Source organism: Populus trichocarpa, chromosome 5, assembly GCF_000002775.5.
Source record: "Populus trichocarpa isolate Nisqually-1 chromosome 5, P.trichocarpa_v4.1, whole genome shotgun sequence".
Classification (NCBI taxonomy): Eukaryota; Viridiplantae; Streptophyta; class Magnoliopsida; order Malpighiales; family Salicaceae; genus Populus; species Populus trichocarpa.
The window spans coordinates 2403057-2423131 of NC_037289.2; the positions used below are offsets into that span (position 1 = coordinate 2403057).

The window sequence follows — 20075 nt, forward strand, 5'->3', positions numbered from 1 at the left end:
TTTTTTTTTCCGGTTTATATGTATAAATAAAGCCATCCTGCACACAAACAGCTATGGTGCAATGGTAGGTTTTGTGTAGGTGATCCTTTCTTTAAATTATATTGTATTTGTTATAAGGAAAAGTATGAGAATGTTGCTTTCTGAAAAAATAAAAGAATAAATGCTTTGTTGTTCCATAAAAAATTGTGATCATCTATATTTCAAGGTGTATTAAAAGCACAAGAAATTATACTCATTAATGATATTTTTAGTACAGGTTAGGATATTGTGGACATAAAAAATGTTATATTTTGAGAATTAAAAATGTTTATGTAATATTTTCTAAAAACTCTTGTGGTTTTTTATTAAAATCATTAAAAATCTAAACATCATAAACAGTGATTAAAATTTGTGATATTTTAGAAAGGCTATTCTAATCTACCCTCCCAAAAAAATCATGATTTAAGATTTCATGCTTCGTCCCCCAATAAATGCGCGAAGGTAAAGTATCAGCATTCAAAATAACTGGTTTTATGTAATTTAATTTTTTAGATCATGGCATTTCATTTTTAAGTTTAGAATGATTAAATTATAGTTCTTGGATTTACAAATTAAACACAATAATTGCAGTGCTTTGCAATGAAAATCTAATCCTTGTGTAATTAACTTATCATTCTCCTCGGTCAAATCATCAAAATAAATTATTATTCTTCTCTTTTAAATTGTGGTAAATAAGTTTTATTCTTACTTAGATTTGACAATATCAATATTTAGGTTATAAGTTAACATGTATGTCAATCTAAATTTTTATATAATTTAATATAAAACCAGATAATTATTAGAGTAACCATGAAAGAATCAACTATACCCAAAAGGAATCGGTATTTTACTGTAGTTGGAGTTACTATGGACTGTGAGTGTAACACCCCACCCCACCTCACTAGCAAGATATTGTTCGTTTTGGCCCACGGGCCTCACAAATTTAATCTTGACAGTCACGCATGGCCCCAAAATGTGTCTTACTAGTCAAGGTGAACATGCTCCCATAAGGTCCCCCAAGTCCTCACTTGTCGATGTGAGATATTACAGTGAGTGCTTTTATTATGGATTGCACTGTTTTGCATTGTAACGCGAGTTATTGTAGGGTGTGAGTGATTTCACTATAGACTGCACTGTTTTGAGTTTGCTCTTTGCTAAAAGCACTGTAGAACCCTGAGGGGTGTTCCTCGTCTGTTTTTTTTATCAAGAATTGTGGTTGTGGGCATTGCCTCATCTGCCAAAAGTTGTTGGGTCTGGCTGCCAACTCAGGCCCAAAACACTTCCAAAAAGAGCCAACAACGTTGTGTCCTGTTGCCCAGCAAGACCTAACAGTGTTGGCTCTGGCTGACCTAAACCCAAAACACTTCAAAAAAGAGTTGGGTCAGGCTGCCCAACCAGACCCAAACCCAAAACACTTCAAAAGAGGGCTGGGTTAGGCTGCCCAGCCAGACTCACCGATCTTGGGTCTGGCTGTGCAGCCATAACCAATGATATTATTATTTGTATTATAAATATTTTAAATTTTTTTATTATTAATATTAAAAATATTATTATTTGTACTATAAATATTGTTATTTTTATTATAATGAATGTTATTGATATTAAAAATATTATTATTCGTAATATAAAGATTATTATTTTAAGTATAATTAATATTATTAATATCATAATTAATACATTTGTAAAAAATATTATTAATATTGAAAAACAACTATAGATTTGATTTGAAGGGTAAAATTAAAAAAATATTATTATTATCATTAAGACTTGAAAAAAAATATTATTACTATCAAAGAAAAACAATAAATTTTATTTGACAGGATTAAAAACTATAAAAACTTGGACTAGACAAATTTAATATTATTATTAAATTCATTAATATTATTAAATTTTATTATTATCGAATAAAAACATAGATTTGATTTGAAGGATAAAGTCAATTATTATTATTATTATTATTAACTTGGGTTTGTCATTTTCTTCCAGACCTAAGAAACTTGGGGCTAGAAAGGAGAGCCTGACTCAAGTTGCTTGGGAGAGGCAGGGACGCAAACTAAAGTCTCTTGGGTCTTGTATCCCTCCATGACTCAAGACACTTAGGTTAGGAGTCCAGGCTGATGGGTCTGTGTCAAGACCCAATGATCTTGGATCTTGCGTCCTAACCCAAATTTAATGGGTTGGGGCTCAAAGCGCTTGGGCCTGATGTTACAGTCAGACCCACTTAAACTTGGGTAAGTTTATTAATATTATTAATATTAAAAATATTATTATTTGTATTATAAATATTTTTAATTTAATTATTATTAATATTAAAATATTATTATTTGTACTAGAAATATTGTTATTTTTATTATAATTAATTTTATTGATATTAAAAAAATATTATTATATGTATTATAAATATTTTTAATTTTAATATTGTTAATATTAAAAATATTATTATTTGTACTATAAATATTTTTATTTTTATTATATTTAATGTTATTAATATTAAAAATATTATTATTCATAGTATAAAGATTATTATTCGTAGTACAAAGCACGTCGAGATAGACAGATTCTTCATTAAAGAGAAATTAGATGGAAAAATTGTTGAGTTGCCTAAGGACATTCTCACCAAAACAATCTCAAATCGAGTGTTCTCAAAGTTTTTAGACAAGTTGGGCATGTGTGACATCTATGCACCAACTTGAGGGGAAGTGTTGAGATTTTATCTCGTATAATCAGGAATTATATACATGTAAGATTCTATATTTGTTTCTTGAATTAGAATTATTGATTTCTATAATTAGTTTCCAGATTTTCTTGTATATTTAGTTTTTTATTTTGATATAGCTAGGTTTGTATCCTATAAATTGTATTATTCCTATTCAATCAATACAATAAAAAATACAGTTCTGAAAACAAACAGCTACATCAAATTAGAACTTAAAACTAAGTCAGAACCCAGAACTCTCGAAGTCAGAGACTAGGTTGAGTTAAACTCAACTGTCTTCAAGGCTGTTTCTGACGCATATAAAGCCTCTTAAATCAGTTCGGTACTTTTCTTCTCCTTTTCCTTGTAGGAAACTTCCTCTTTTTTCATGTCCAGTTTCCCTAAGAAAAATGCCTCTTCTAGCAGCCTTGCAGGAGCTAAAAACCCACCTCCCGGAAGGACTTCCGGCACCGACCTGCTGCTGGAAACTCTCTGCTTGCTGCTGTTTCCGCTTCCGTGACTTTGTTGGGAGTTTCTGAAAAATGTTAACATTTTATTCTTATCTGAAAAATGATATTTGTTTTTTTAATTGTAAGAAAATCATGTTTGTTGTTGACATCGAACATTTTTTACTGCCCCCTTGCCAAGTCAATTCTCCGAGTCTGTAGTCTCTGAGATTGGAAAATCTTCACCCCACCGAATAAAGCCCAGATGCAGAGATTGGACTCAAATATTACTGAGCTAGCTGGGTCAAGCTAAAACAAAACTCTAATCATGGACCAAGAATCATGGGGCTTCAAGTTTATTTATGTGACCACTTTTCACCCTGTTTTTCCTGGCGTATAAGAATCGAGAATGAGGTCAAGAGATGGCGTTTTCATTCATTCAAGTTCTATCACCTTAATCTCTACACTTCAAGAAAGAAAAGGAGAGCGTTTTCTTTCAATTAACCATAAATTTCTATTTTTCATTGCACTTTGCTAACCTTCCTTTAAGTGCGCAGAATTCTTTTTTTACTAAATGGCTTGACAGAAAATTACATTATCAGTTGCCTGATTTGTTGCCTGGGGATCCTTCTTCTCTTGTAGAGAGATCTGAGCTTTATATAAAAAACTCACACTTAACCAAATTATTATTATTATTATTATTATTATTTAACTCTTCGTTCAATTGACTATAAATTTCTCTAGCAATTGGCACTTCCGAAAGCTTTTTTAAAGACAGAAATTACCCTTAAAGATTCTCATCAACTCTGTTGTGAAAAATTCCGAGAATTGATAATCCTTTTCTCCTTTTTCTTTCTAATTAGACACCCTCCTGTCTTGATTTTTATTTTATATTTTAAAACATGAAAATATCTTTTATTTTAATTCTTTGTTTTTAGGATAGATACTTATAAAAATATTATTTAGTTCATTCATTTTATTGCAAGTTCTAGAATCAAGGCTAAATGCTCAGAATTTCACCAATTTATTGTCTGTAATTCACCATTTATTTTATATTGATAAATTAAAAACATACAATAATCTTAAAAGAGAATTGTTGCATAAATTCATGTTCATTAAGAAAATCAAAGAAAAATTGAATATACTCAGTGAAACAGTGTCGTTAAGCTAAACACCATCTTTATGTTTTCGCTATCACCGAGTTTTGTCCAGGGATCTGAGTGATTAATCTTGATTGTATTTCTTCTAATGTTCTTCCCTTCGTCTCTGGCACCAACTTCCATACGAATAAAATAGTTAAAGCACACATTCCACTGAAGATGAAGAATGTCCCTGCAAGAAATATCCAGCACGGAATCTTAATGAAAAAATATTGAGCAATTTGTGCGTGGATGCGGCGGTGAGAGGGGGAAGGGGATAACTCACCAGCTGAACTCCACTCCAGCATAAAATTAAATGTGTATGTCACAACCCAAGAACTAGCCCAGCTGGTTAAAACCACTAGGCTTCCTGCTGATGCCTTAACATTTACAGGATATATCTGCAGTGAAAACGCATGCTTAAGTTCAACTTATAAACCCTTTTTTTTTTCCTTTCCAGTCAGTTTTTCTGTTATAAATACATACATATAAAAGTTTAAGCCTTATAACTTATACCTCTGCCATTATAACCCAAGGTATTCCTGACATGCCTATGGCAAAACCGCAGCCGAAACCCTGTTCATAGAATTAATTAATTAATCAATGAGCACATTTATGTGTTACTTGGAAGGAAAATTTGCTCAGAATAAAAGCAGAACAAATTAATACAGGTACTCAAGTATGAACTTATGTTCATTAATCTAAAGACGGGATTTGAATTGTCTATAGAAAAAACTCTGAATTTTTGGTAATTTTCCAGGCTAGATTAAATACCAATATGCCAACCAAAGTCAATATTGGGGTGAGCTCTTTCAAGTATGAACTTATTATAGTGCTTTTACTGTGGATTGCACTGTTTTGCATTGTAACGCGAGTTATTGCAGGGTGTGAGTGATTTCACTATAGACTGCACTGTTTGAGTTTGCTCTTTGCTAAAAGCACTGTAGAGCCCTGAGGGGGTGTTCCTCGGCTGTTTTTTTTTTTTATCAAGAATTGTGGCTGGGGACATTGCCTCCTCTGCCAAAAGTTGTTGGGTCTGGCTGCCAATTCAGGCCCAAAACACTTCCAAAAAGAGCCAACAACGTTGTGTCCTGTTGCCCAACAAGACCTAACAGTGTTGGGTCTGGCTGACCCAAACCCAAAACACTTCAAAAAAGAGTTGGGTCAGGCTGCCCAACCAGACCCACCGATCTTGGGTCTGGCTGACCCAAACCCAAAACACTTCAAAAGGGGGCTGGGTCAGGCTGCCCAGCCAGACTCGCCGATCTTGGGTCTGGCTGTGCAGCCATAACCAATGATATTATTATTTGTATTATAAATATTTTAATTTTTTATTATTATTAATATTAAAAATATTATTATTTGTACTATAAATATAGTTATTTTTATTATAATGAATGTTATTGATATTAAAAATATTATTATTCGTAGTATAAAGATTATTATTTTAAGTATAATTAATATTATTAATATCATAATTAATACATTTGTAAAAAATATCATTAATATTGAAAAACAATTATAGATTTGAAGGGTAAAATTAAAAAAATATTATTACTATCAAAGAAAAACAATAAATTTTATTTGACGGGATTAAAAACTATAAAAACTTGGGCCAAACAAATTTAATAATATTATTAAATTTAAAATAAATTTTATTACTATCGAATAAAAACATAGATTTGATTTGAAGGATCAAGTCAATTATTATTATTATTATTAACTTGGGTTTGACATGTTCTTCCAGACTTAAGAAACTTGGGTCTAGAAAGGAGAGCCTGACTCAAGTTGCTTGGGAGTGGCAGGGACGCAGACTCAAGTCTTTTGGGTCTTGCATCCCTCCCTGACTCAAGACACTTAGGTTAGGAGTCCAGACTCTAGGCTGATGAGTCTGTGTCAAGACCCAATAATCTTGGGTCTTGTGTCCTAACCCAAATTTAATGGGTTGGTGCTCAAAGCGCTTGGACCTGATGTTACAGTCAGATCCACTTAATCACATCCTTAACCAGCAAAACTTTCTCTCTTCTCATTTTTTCCCGATGATTTTCTGTCCGCTCTTTGAACATTTAGGACCGAAAACATGAAGAAAAAAAAAATATTTCATGACTAAATTGAAGACCTTGCAAATTACAAGGACTGAAATGTAAAAAATTGACAAATTACAAGGAAGAAAATCAATTTAATGGTATCCCCGTACAAAGAAAACATAATTAATTATCTTTAATAACAATTGTTGATAATTGAAGTGATCTTCTTGCCTCTTATATTTATATTTATTGCAATTATTGTTTTCTGATTTTTGAAAAATTTTAAATTTATATTAATTTTTAATTTTAATTTTTTTATATTTTTTAATTTTTTAAATATATTTTCAAATAAAAAATACTTTAAAAATCTTTTAAGATCTCTGCCGACTTTCAATTATACCAGAATGATGGGGAGTAAACAAAACAAAAGTGAAACATATTGATCGATATACAAATTGCCACGACACTTTGACTGAGTGGTGACATTTACAGTAAGAGAATGGACCCTCTTTCCATTGAGTGGGATCAATGGAAATTGCCACGAGCAGTGACATGTCGACAGAACCACCTCCCATATTGACTTGGCCAGAAAAAACAATCTGAACATCCTCTCAAAGAAGCGTTATAGTCATTCGTATTGACATTTCTAGTGGTTTCTTGAGCCCTCCTCTTGGACTCGGTCCAGGGCTTAGATAATTCAAGATGAGGTTCTCACCTTGTTCCATAAATGTACGATAAGCTCATTGTTCCTTGGCTCGGTTACCCGATATTTTTCAGATTGTTTTCTTCCTTTTCTAGTGCCCTCAGAAACCAGAAAGTTCTGGCTTTAGCATTGCGTTTTCGCTGTGTTGCTGTTTTAGTTTTTCTATTATCATCCCCAAGTGCACTTCCAGTGGTGAAGGTGAAGGCAGCTGCTTTGGACCTTTTCACTGACAAGGAAGCACTGCTTTCGCTTAAATCTCAGGTAACCACTGATCCTTCAAATACTCTTTCCTCATGGAACAACAGCTCCAGCCCCTGTAACTGGACTCGTGTTAGCTGCAACCAGGTGAATCAAAGAGTCATTGGCCTTGATTTGTCTGGCCTTAGATTAACAGGTTCCATTAGCCCAAATATTGGAAACCTATCCCTCCTTCGCTCACTCCATCTACAAGGGAACCAATTTACAGGACTTATTCCTGATCAAATTGGTGCTCTTTCCCGTTTGAGCGTCCTGAATATTAGCTTTAACAGCATCAATGGTCCAATACCTTTGAACACAACCATGTGCTTAAATCTCCAGATCCTGGACTTGATGCAGAATGAGATCTCAGGAGCAATTCCTGAGGAACTCAGCAGCCTAAAAAACCTTGAAATCCTTAATCTGGGTGGAAACAAGCTCTGGGGTACGATCCCACCATCTTTCGCAAACATTTCCTCTCTTCTCACCCTAAATCTAGCCACCAATAATCTTGGTGGAATGATCCCTGACGATTTTGGTCGTTTTAAGAATCTAAAACATCTAGACCTTAGTATCAATAATCTCACCGGCAATGTTCCTCTATCCCTGTACAACATTTCTTCTTTGGTTTTCCTCGCTGTTGCTTCAAACCAACTGCGAGGTGAAATCCCAGTTGATGTTGGAGATAGACTCCCAAATCTTTTGAACTTCAATTTTTGCATTAACAAATTTACTGGTTCAATTCCATGGTCTTTGCATAATCTTACAAACATACAGAGCATCCGTATGGCACACAATCTTCTGAGTGGATATGTGCCATCAGGACTTAGAAATCTTCCTGAATTGCAAATGTATAACATTGGCTACAATCAGATAAAAAGTTCTGGTGATGAGGGTCTCAATTTTCTCACTTCTTTCATAAACAGTAGCTATCTTAACTTTCTTGCCGTTGATGGCAATCTTCTGGAGGGTCTCATTCCGGAATCCATTGGAAATCTCTCGAGTTCTCTTAGAAGTTTATACTTGGGAGGGAATAGAATATATGGAAGGATACCTGCCTCAATCAGACATCTTAGAAGCTTGGCGTTGCTAAATATAAGCTATAATTATGTTTCTGGTGAAATTCCACCAGAAATCGGCGAGCTTACAAATCTGCAAGAGTTGCATTTGGCTGCAAATAAGATATCGGGCAGAATTCCAAACTCCCTTGGAAAGCTCCAAAAACTGAATGAAATTGATCTATCTAGTAACGACTTGGTAGGAAGTCTGCCCACAACTTTTGTTAATTTCCAGCAATTGGTGTCCATGGATCTATCCAGCAACAGGCTCAACGGAAGCATACCAAAAGCAATTTTTAGTCTCTCCAGTTTGAGTGCAACTCTGAACCTGTCCAGTAACCAGCTAACAGGTTCTTTTCCTCAAGAGATCAAGGGGCTCGAAAATGTTGCCGCTGTTGATTTTTCTCACAATCATTTGTCTGGAAGCATCCCAGATACAATTGGAAGCTGGAAGAGTTTGGAGAAGTTATTCATGGACAATAATATGTTCTCTGGAGCCATTCCAGCTACTCTAGGCGACGTGAAGGGTTTGGAGATCCTTGACCTCTCTTCGAACCAAATATCAGGCATAATACCCAATAATCTTGGAAACTTGCAGGCCCTTTACTTGTTGAACCTCTCATTCAACGACCTTGAAGGACTTCTTCCTAAGGAAGGAGCCTTCAGAAATCTCTCTAGAATTCACGTGGAAGGGAATTCGAAGCTCTGCTTGGATTTAACTTGTTGGAACAATCAACATCGGAAAAGAACATCCACTGCAATTTATATTGTCATTGCCAGCATAGCCACAGTTGCAGTATGCTCAGTGATAGCAGTTTTGCTGTGTGTAAGGAAAAGAAAAGGGAAAATTATGCCACGGGCAGATTCAATTAAGCTTCAGCATCCCACAATCACTTACAGAGAACTTCGTGAAGCAACTGGGAGTTTTGACACTGGAAATCTGATAGGGAAGGGCAGTTTTGGGTCAGTCTACAAAGGTGAACTTGGAGATGGGACTGTTGTTGCAGTTAAGGTGCTTGACATCGAGAAGTACGGATCCTGGAAGAGTTTTTTGGCTGAATGTGAGGCTTTGAAGAACGTAAGGCATCGGAATCTTATTAAACTCGTCACCTCATGCTCAAGTATAGATGTTAAGGGTTTCCAATTTGTGGCTTTGGTTTATGATTACATGCATAATGGGAGCTTGGAAGAATGGATTAAGGGAAGCAAAAGGCGATCAGATGGAAGCTTGTTGAATATTTTGGAGAGGTTAAATGTGGCAATCGATGTTGCTTGCGCTGTGGATTACCTGCACCATGACTGTGAAATTCCAGTAGTGCACTGTGATTTGAAACCAAGTAATGTGCTTTTTGACAAAGACATGACTGCAAAGGTGGGAGACTTCGGTTTGGCTAAATTGCTGGCAGAGAGAGGAGCTGATCAACAGCCAATAACTTGCACAGGTGGCCTCAGGGGCTCTATAGGATACATTCCTCCAGGTTAGCAAATTAACTTGATCTTGGAATCTCAAATTGTTGTTTGAACAGTGTGTGTCCTTGCATGCGCCTCTGTTCTTACTTGTGTCTATAGATCACTTGTGTTTATACAGTTCCTTTACTTTATTGCATTTGAGATGTATGGACATATTCTTTGCAGAATATGGTTTAGGATTGCGGCCATCAACTTCGGGAGATGTATACAGCTATGGAGTTATGCTGCTAGAGCTGTTCACAGGGAAGAGCCCAACACACGAAATCTTTTCTGGTGGTTTTAGCATAATCAAGTGGGTGGAATCAGTTTTTCCTGCCAGCATAGAACAAGTAGTGGACCCTGAGCTACTCTTATCAATTCAAGATTTTCAGCATGACGCTCAATCCATAAGCCCTGAAAAACAGCATGAATGCTTGATTACTATCCTTGGTGTTGGGCTATCCTGCACGGTTGATTCTCCTGATCGGAGAACTAACATGAGGGACTCTCTTCTCAAACTGAAAACGGCTAGAGACACTCTTCTCAAACCACCGCTTGATCACAAACCAGATCTTGACTTGGAAGCTGGAATTGGCAATAGCAGCATGAAGAGTTTCTAGATATTTAGCTGGTTCACTCTCTGTTTTGTTCTGTGCTTGTCTCTAATTGTTCTTCCTGGTTCATGTTTTATGCTTTTCAAGCCCCATGTTATATTTTATTTTGTTTTATAGCACATGGAAAATAATTACCAACATGCTCTAGCAAGCTGTAACTAGCACATTTCTATTAGTTACAGTTTTGGTTCCACTAATTTATCCATATAGGGAAAAAAAAGTAAAAAAAAAAAAACACTCCCTCTCTTTACACCCTTTAATGAAAAATCCCTAAAAATGTACAACCCACCTCCATCCCCTCCCCCCTCTTTCTCTACAAAACAGCTTACCTTCATCTCCTCCCTCCATGCGCCGAACACAAAAAATTAGAGAGAACCACCTAAAGAAATCATACCCCCCACGACACAAACCTCCTTGCTCTCTCTCTCTCAATTTGTTTTTTTTGTCTGAAAAAGCAATAAATATTATTTTTTAAAAGTATATAAAATACACTAATTATTTTTATTTTTTAAAATTTATTTTTAATATAGCACAACAATTTAAAAATATAAAAAATTTAATTAAAAACAAAAAAATTAATTTTAAAAAAGCATTATCCAAACAGGTCTTTTTAAAACAGCCCACCTCCATCTCCTCCCTTCACCAAACAAAAAAAAAGAAGAGACAAACAATCAAAACAGAATCATGAAGGATTTGGTGATATAAATTGGGCTCCATATTCAATCTCTGGAAAACATATGTTAGGCCATATGTGGGGTATGTTAACAGTTCATGACTAGTCAGCAAAATCAAACTCACAAAAACATGCCCATATTATCCCGCAATGCAGGGAACTTCATCACCCTGCGTTTGACCTCATCAAATTATCCATTATGGTGAGGAGAAGCATTGGCCCTTGCTGGAACGCAAGAGCTTGTTGGTCACCTCAACAATGAAGATCTTGCACCACCAAAATACAACAACTCAACCCTAAGACACACAAATATTGATAGATACATTCATCGTATGGCGAAAATAAAATTGATTACTACGGGGATGGCTTATAGGCACTCTCTCAGAAGAGGAATATACACAAGATTCCCAAGAAAGGGAATTTACGCTGCGACAATAATTGGATTATATTCGCAAGAGTGAAGATAAAACCATAGGTGAACATCTAAGAACATTCAAAAGTCTTTATGATCATCTAGCAGCCATTGGGAAACTAGTAAAAGATAAAGAGAAGGTCTCCTTTCTTCTTACAAGCCTTGGTTCACAATATGAACCTTTCACAATAACTATGCTCAAGCCCCCAAGACCAAGTTATTCACAACTTGTCTCTCAGCTTCAAAGCTTTGATCAAAGTCACAATTGGTTCTCTGGAAGAACACACAAACAACCTCGGCAATTTTCTCATCAACTTGTTTTTTTTGGGCAACAGAAGAGAGCACAGCAACTCTCTTCGCCTACTTATGGCAAACACCAGTCCTTTAATTTAGCATGACGTGGCTTCCAAGCACAACAATCATAAGGTAACAATAAAAATCCTAACGATGTTTTTGTTTCCATTTCCAGGCCTCGTCGTTCTTCTTCACTAGGTGAACGCAGGACGACACCTGCAGAAAAAGAGATGTGTCGTGAAGATAAGTGTCAATACTATGATGTCAATGGACGTGTTGCAAAAATATATTGGTGGCTGCTAAAGAAAGCAACAACACAGTCTGATATTCCTCAAGCACTAGCAGCCCTAATGTTAGATAACATTGTAGCTAATATAGAATGAACATCAAACACTGTGCATCCAATCATATGACATGTAAGGTAGATGTACTTACTAATCTTAGAAGCTATAATTAAAGGAACAAATGATGTTATAATTGGAGATGGTTCATCATTGCAAATTAATGGTATAGGTGATACAAATATAAAACAGATGATCATCATGTTACCATTAAAAAATATCTTATTTGTTCTTGAATTAATAAGAAACCTACTGTCAGTCAATCAACTAACAACTCAGCCTCCTGTAAATTGTGAATTTTCTGATGAGATATTCTTGTGTTAATGACAGAACAACTGGACAAAAATTGATGACAGGAGCACGTAGAGGGGACCTTTATGTTCTCTCCAACTTACCAGAACTATACTTCTCAAGCAGACACCAATCAAGCACTGTTGAAGTATGGCACCAACATTTGGGACACCCTCAAGCATCTACTTTACAATTATTGAAGAATAAAGGATTTGTTAATGTCTTAAGAGCTTCAAAACTACAACATTTATGTTTTAAGAATAAATGCTTTCCTTACACATAGGACCCAAAGAAAAATAAGTTTGATCCCAAGACAATTCCATGTGTGTTTGTCGGATATATACAAGGACAAATACAAAGGCTATAAATGCTTTAAGCCTACGAGTAGAAATTTTTTTATGTCACACCATGTTGTGTTTGATGAAATGATGTTTCCTTATAAAGAGTCAAAGATCTAACAAGAAGACTCCTAGGAATTCTCATACCATGTCAGTCTTTGATTCCTGGTTGCCTTCAAGAAGACTCCTAGAGAGATAAGGTTGATATTAATTCCTAGCGAGATAAGGTATTTAATCCTCATAAATGGAGAGATAAGGAAGTTTCTTTTTGTGATTCTATCAACAAACAATAGAGAAAAAAAATTGGGTGACAAATTAAAGAGATAACTATTGTGTTTTTCAAAGTGTTTTTAATTTTAAAAAATATTTTTTAATTTTTAAAAATTATTTATGATATATATTGTATCAAAATAATAAGAAAATATCAAAAAATATTAATTTAAAACAAATAAAAAAATATAAAATATAAAAATAAACGGGAAAATACATGCAGTTTGTCTGTGACAAGCTGACGGTACAAGATGAATGTTACAACTGGGCATCAAAATCACAAATTTTTTTGAAGAGTTCCAGCAATAAAGGATTACACAGTGCTTCCACAAAGAAAGGATTTAGAAGATCAATGCAAGTAGATATTCTCAGCTACTAACAGTTGTCAACAATTAAGTTGATCAAGACAAATACTAGCTAGTTTATTTATAATTAATTGGGACTTGTAACATTAATGAACGTCTCTTTTCTTAAAAAAAGAATAAACATCCAGTAAAAAACAATATAAAAAAGTCTCTAACTGCAACGTCTACTTTTTTTCTCCTTTTGCATAGAAAAATATCTCAATGGAAGTGTATTATATATTGGCCATAATTGATAGTCTGTACGTCCATGGTTTGGATAAGCCAAGCAAATAGAGATGACGTTTTTTTTTAGAAACGTATTTGGTAATAATTTAGGGATGTTGTGATAGTAAAGTAGATGTGTGATCTTTTTTTATCACAAAGATTTAAATATCAGATAAGTCTGTGAAAAGTTTTAAATTATCATGAATTTAAATAATTTCTTTGTGGATGAGGATGGAACTAGAATTAATTTCAATAGAGGAGTGGTGTAGAATTAAAAAATTACCAGGATGAATCTCAAAATAAACAAATTAGAAGGATATTTAACTGATTGCTTGAGATTGTGATGCAGAGTGCTTTTCAAAATATATTTTTGCTTGAAAATATATAAAAATAAGTTTTTTTCACATTCTTTTTATTTTTAACATCAACATATCAAATTAAACCATTAAAATAAAGTAAAATAACATTGATTTAATACATTTCAAAGTAAAAAAATACTTTTGAAAAGTACCAGAAATAGAAAAAAAGCAGAAGCATTCCAAACAAGTAGAAGGAATTAATGGTATTTTTGGAGAAGCAAAATGCTTACTTATTATGAGAAAAAAATATGGGTTGAATTGAAATTTCTCAAATAAAATCTTGGTGCCGAAAACATGAATTAAGTGGGCTGAATTAAATTAATTTAATTCACAACCACCTCAAACAAATCCTTGCCTTGTCTACGTGAACATCTTATTTTTGACGGAATAAGAAAAATAACTTAGGTACACATTACTTGCCTTCTATAAAGGTAAAAATAATAATAATTAATGGTATATTTTGGATAGGTTACCATTTAGGAGTGCGGTAAGGTGTGGTTGAGATTATATTATAATTTAGAAAATATTTGATTAATTAATGTACACTATAATTTTGTATGGATCCTATCAAATATTTTCTCTAAAAACCCTAGTTAAGAAAAGGTTATAAATAACTTTTTTAAACCTACACGACAATATCAAACACATGCTAAGGAGTATATCATACCTTTATTTGCATAAACTTTTTTCTCCTAAGACCATCTCTAGTCATGAACGACAAACCTTTCCATTGAGGCTACATATGTGTTTGGTGTAGTGGTGCAAAACATTTTTCACTTTAAAATATATTAAAATAATTTTTTTCAGATTTTTTTTATTTTTGATATTATCATATCAAAATCATAAAAAAAACACTGAAAAAAATTAATTTAATATTCTTTCATGTCAAACACACTTTTAAAATGCATTAAAATACAGGTTAAAACACAATACCAAACAACTTCACAGTGACATGCATTTGTCTATCTTATATTGTTATATGCTTTCTTCCCAAGTCTAAGCTTAACATATTGGTCCAATAGAAACTTCCAAGCAACTTAGATATTATTTAATATTGTGGTAATAGTTGTTTTTAAAGTGTTTTTTTACTTGAAAATATATCAAAATAATATATTTTTTATTTTTTAAAATTTATTTTTTACATCAGCATATTAAAATGATTTAAAAATATATATAAAAATTAACTTAAAACAAAAAAAAATCAAAATTTTACAAAAGAAGGACACATCCAAATAGTTTGGTCTTAATATTCTCTTCCCCGTCCCGCCGAGCAATCAGAAATCTTGGTATTATATTCACGACAAAATAATTTTAATCAAATAACGAAGAAAAAGAAAACAAGAAGTTAGCTAGTTTGGTGTCTTTCCAGGAGAAGTGGTCATGGCCCAAAGAATCACTTAAGAGGAGTCACAAGATTGTCTTGCAAAGATGGCGACAAAAGTTTAAATTCGAATTGCCTAATGATTTGGTTTAATTGTAAGACAACATCAACCTAAGATTTCTCGAACTTGCATGAGACAAAAGCAGATTTGTCAAACAAACCTGCACATATTGTCGTTGATCCATATGTGTACTTATTTTAGAAGATTTCTCTGATATAATAAAATCTTCCAAATCATGTACAACATATATATAAGAAATATTTTTTTTCCCCAAGTAACTATAAAATTTATAAAATTATTGATGATTTTTGTCACTTCATTATAAAAAAACACATTTCATAGAAGTTAAAACTATATTGTTTACAATTTTCTTTTTTAAAAAATTGAATTTTCATATCACCGATCAAGTTTAACCAAATTGATTCTAAGACCTCGTTTATTTGCTGGAAAGTAGTTTCTTTTTGAAATGTGGTTTTCTTGGAAAGTGAATTCCTGAAAAGTGAATTATTTTTCGATGTATTTTAATAGTGTCATGAAAAATAAGTTAGAAAACACTTTCCAATGTTTGGTTATGTCATGGAAAATGAGCTGGAAAATAACTTATTAATGTTTTATTGTTTTTCAAGTTTATTAAAATAATGAGGAACAAATCTTACAAATTAAAAAGTTGAATGAGAATAAAATTGAAAAAAAAATATAATTTCATAAATTATCTTAAATAAAATAAATAATAGAGATCAAATTTAACAAATTAAAAAATTAAAAGATGATGGAATTAAAATAATAATAATTACAATTTCATAAATTATTTCAAATAAAATAAGTAACAATTAAAAGAATGAGGATTAAATTTGATAGATAAAAATATTCAATTAAAAAAATGATAAGAGAAAAGCAAATAACAATCATAAAAATAAAAACCAAAGTTAATATAAAAATCAAATTTGAAAGGATGAAATTCAAAAAAAAAATTTAAAACAAAATATAAATAGCAATTAAAAGTTTAAAGATCAAATTGGATATAATCAACAAATAATATGATATTTCTAAATTTTTCACAACTTCTGAAAAATGTTTTCCGCTCAAAATAAAAGAAAAATACTTTCTTAGAAACTAAGTCAAATTTTTCTTTGATTGGAGAGTGTTTTTCGTTAACTAACTTTTCTAATAACAAATAAACACTGTAAAGTTTGAAAAATAATTTAAAAAAAAACTATTTTCCACCGCAAGACGAAGCCTAAATTAAATTTGAGACATATCCTAACTAAATTCAAGGTACACAAATCACCGAATTATCAACCAAGCAAGAATTAATAACAGTAAGCCAAAACCGTTTTATGCCTGTAGCACGACAATTCATAATTCATTTCATAGTTGATAGATCTTTTGGGTGATAATTACACAGCACTAGTAATATATCCATGATAATATTCTTTTATTTAATTTTAGATGATAAGAATATTCTCCTCTGAATTTTTCACCCATCAAATCGAAGGCCATCTTTTCAAACTTCAACTAAGTAAATATCCGTATTCAAATTGGTGCTGTAACACTATTTTTTCTACAGTTTCTTAAGATTTAATTCATAAATGAGAACGTGGGATATAGATGGAGGTGTTTCCTCTTGGATTGGAAATGATTAGGCTGACCGTTTAGCTGGGCAGCTAACACAACCATGGCCATATATATATATATATATATATATATATATATATATATATATATCACTTTCAAAATTACCAACCCTATCGAAAAAACAAAGAAGAGTGGGGGAGGAGAAGGCAAGATCTGAACGAAGTCTTAGGCCATCTTACGTGGGACTTGGAACCGTTACCTCTATCACTAATCCGCCAGCTATCATTGTTCCCCCTTCTGTCACGCTGGCTCTCTCTATACCATACCGCGTAGTCTCCCTCAACCTCTCCCTCTCCCTCTATCTTTGTTGTGAGGATGTTATTAATACCCTCTAGACTTTCTATAACTTCTCACTTCCATGCCTTAAGTTTTTCTCCCTTAGTGCTCATCCATCTACAATTTTATGTATTGTAGTCTTTCTTCTCAAAAATATTATATAATTAATATATCATGATGAGCTTTTGCAAGAAAAGTGTTCACTCGTTTTTAGATCTTACAAATCATCCCAATATTAGTGTTAGTAGTATTGGTGCTGCAGAAAAGCCTTCTTGCAAATGTCAAGGTGTTTGTAGTTCTCCCTCTGGATCAGGACTAGGGTTAATAACTACAACAACATGTGAAAGTGTCCATAAAACACCAAACATTCTTGAATCAACAACTATCAAATCCTCTACACCTTTAACCACCCCACCTTCCTCACCACCACCACCACCACCACCATCTATAGCCTCTATCTTTAAAAAGGGACCTAGCGGGATTGGATTCCTTGATGATATTGGTGGTGGTGTTAATGGTTTGATGTCTTGTACTGAGAGTCTTGGGTTTGAGAGCTCTGATGAAAGAAGGTTTGATGATGATAACGAGTTATGTTCAAGGGAAATACCAACAATAAACAAAGTTAAATGGAGAGAATTTGGCGAGAAAAAGGAAGCCAAGAAGTTTCCACCACCTCTTTCTTCTTTAAACCACAATGGTCAACCTAGTTTTTTCCTCAAGCCAGTGAGAAAAGATGGTAGGCTTGAATTGACAGAGGTTAGGATTGATAGGCACGAGATTTTACGTGCCTCCAGACAAGATGGAAGGTTGCGGTTACATCTTGTTGAAGATGAAGAATTCCCAGTTGTTGAAGAAGAGTACGAGCCAGAACAAGAACAAGAAGAATATTTGGAGGAAGAGAAAGAAGGAGAATTAGAGGAGGAGGAGATGGTGGTTAAGGAAAACAATGAAGAAGAGAGTGCGGGGGAATTGGGATTTCGAGTGAATAAAGAAGGGTTAAGAATAAGGTGTCATGAGCTGGTGGTTGATCACCACAATGATTATCACCACCACCACCACCGTAGCAACCTTTGGAGCCAACAATATTGTGTGCCAACAAGGTGAAGTTCTCTATATGATGTGTGTAATTAATTTTGTGGTGTCCTTCTGGACTTGTAATTTTGTGGTGTTTCGATTTATGGGGTAGTATTAGGCTTAGCTGCAGGGAGAAATGGCCGATGTGTCTCAGCCAAGTTTGGAGGAGTGGATAATTGAGGAATCTAATTGGGGTTCACAGCTAGCATTGCATGTCACATTTTTCATCAGTAAATCGCTACAAGATATTTTTCCATCGATTTTTCTGTTTTTTTTCTTAATTTTCTAGTAGTGATTAATGTAAAAACCTTTTGTGTTTTATAACAAGACAAAAAGAAAGAGAGAAAGAGAGAGTTATGTCTTCTCCCAACATTGTGTAGTGTCACCCTATGTGTAAATCAAACATAAGATTTGATTCATTCTAATAATAATATTTGGGTGTCACTCTATGCTCTTAAATTTTTTCTAAATATGGTTACGTTTTTATTTTATTTTTTATTACTCCTAGATTCATTCTTGCTCTCAATTAATGTCCTTATAAGGAATTCGGTCCCTCACGGTTGTAGTTCTCTATTAATTTAGAAGCATATATATATGCCCTATATGACATGACAAAAGAAGAAATAAAATAGAATAATTTTTTTTATTATTGTTCTTGTTCTAAACTAACAGAAATATAAACAACTATTGAAAAAATGGGGTAAATTTAATAAATAAAATAATGGAGTGACCCAATCAAAGGTGGAAAAAATATTATTACCAACATTATATAATTATTAAACCTAATCCGCATCAATAAGCTATATAACTCGTAAAAATTATACTTTAAAATTTAATTTAAATTGAATTTTAATTTAAATAAAAAATTATTATTATAATTAAATTAATTTAGTTGAGCTAGGGATGTGCATGGCAATAATTTGATTGGTTGATCAGGGGATACAATTTATCAATGGAGATAAGACTATGAAATATTGTAGATAAATTAAATGTTGTAAGGGACATGAATATCACATAAAGCTATAGTTGAGATCTTATGTATGATCACAAGTTAAATTTTTTTTTTTAAAAAAACTAATGGAAAGGGATGGCACATAAGTCTTAAGGAAAATAAACAAGCACTTCATTCAGCAGAGAATTGTTTTTCACGCGCCCTCATTTGTGGTGGCGCGTGGAAGCAACATTCTTAGCAGATGGGAGGAGCGTGCGTGCACGCAGAAGTTTACAATCGGGCCTGTTTTGTGTTAGGTTTGGGCTTTTATTTTGTATTTAATGCCCTTATCTGGGCCTAGTTTAGTTAAGCATTTTGATACCTATGGCTTTCTCATTTGAATTGTGATATAGCCCTTCATGGAATGAAAATCCAATTTTCTTGTATTAATAAAAAAGCTGGTGGCAGGAACAGGTCAGGGATTTAAATTTAACTCAAACTTATTAATATTTATTTAAACAGATTTTAATGGATGAATTTTTAAAAAAATATAAACAGTCGTTATTTTGGATTGAATGTCTGAATAAATTAATAAATAAAAAGTAGATATTATATACAAAATAAGCATAACAAGAAATACATTATGTATACATAAATATATTTACATGGTATATATATTTATTTATTAAAAAAAAAAAAGGAACCGTCGACAGCAGGGTTCGAACCTGCGCGGGCGTAGCCCAACAGATTTCAAGTCTGTCTCCTTAACCACTCGGACATATCGACCGATTTGTAACTCTGTATCTTTTCTAATTATATATATAAATATAAATAATATTTTAAC

General features: G+C 33.1%; 3 protein-coding genes and 1 non-coding gene across 4 annotated transcripts; 2 read left to right on the forward strand and 2 right to left on the reverse strand.

Moving 5' to 3' along the window:
* Positions 1-4182: 4182 nt before the first annotated feature.
* Positions 4183-5162, reverse strand: LOC18098818 (sugar transporter ERD6-like 2). Its single transcript, XM_006382569.3, has 4 exons — positions 5073-5162; positions 4815-4874; positions 4585-4699; positions 4183-4491 (listed from the first exon to the last, which is right to left on the reverse strand). The coding sequence occupies exons 1-4, from the start codon at positions 5160-5162 to the stop codon at positions 4340-4342; spliced, it is 417 nt and encodes a 138-aa protein (XP_006382631.3). The 3' UTR covers positions 4183-4339.
* Positions 5163-6892: 1730 nt separating this feature from the next.
* Positions 6893-10526, forward strand: LOC18098819 (probable LRR receptor-like serine/threonine-protein kinase At3g47570). Its single transcript, XM_006382570.3, has 2 exons — positions 6893-9801; positions 9959-10526. The coding sequence occupies exons 1-2, from the start codon at positions 7053-7055 to the stop codon at positions 10390-10392; spliced, it is 3183 nt and encodes a 1060-aa protein (XP_006382632.1). The 5' UTR covers positions 6893-7052; the 3' UTR covers positions 10393-10526.
* Positions 10527-17212: 6686 nt separating this feature from the next.
* On the forward strand, positions 17213-18744 carry LOC18098821 (uncharacterized). The gene has a single exon (XM_024601179.2). The coding sequence runs from the start codon at positions 17401-17403 to the stop codon at positions 18328-18330; it is 930 nt and encodes a 309-aa protein (XP_024456947.1). The 5' UTR covers positions 17213-17400; the 3' UTR covers positions 18331-18744.
* A 1191-nt stretch (positions 18745-19935) lies between these two features.
* On the reverse strand, positions 19936-20017 carry TRNAS-UGA (transfer RNA serine (anticodon UGA)). The gene has a single exon. It is a non-coding gene; the product is annotated as a tRNA-Ser (tRNA).
* Positions 20018-20075: the final 58 nt, after the last annotated feature.

Bases quoted from the DNA above. Each gene is read 5' to 3' on its own strand.
- LOC18098818 (XM_006382569.3), bottom strand. From the start codon at position 5,162: ATGCAAAACAGTGCAATCCACAGTAAAAGCACTATAATAAGTTCATAC. The intron at 4,875-5,072 runs GTATTTAATCTA...TTCTATGAACAG, and splicing joins TGACTTTGGTTGGCATATTG to GGTTTCGGCTGCGGTTTTGC. The intron at 4,492-4,584 runs GTGAGTTATCCC...TATTTCTTGCAG, and splicing joins GCTGGAGTGGAGTTCAGCTG to GGACATTCTTCATCTTCAGT.
- LOC18098819 (XM_006382570.3), top strand. From the start codon at position 7,053: ATGTACGATAAGCTCATTGTTCCTTGGCTCGGTTACCCGATATTTTTC. The intron at 9,802-9,958 runs GTTAGCAAATTA...TATTCTTTGCAG, and splicing joins TATAGGATACATTCCTCCAG to AATATGGTTTAGGATTGCGG.
- LOC18098821 (XM_024601179.2), top strand. From the start codon at position 17,401: ATGATGAGCTTTTGCAAGAAAAGTGTTCACTCGTTTTTAGATCTTACA.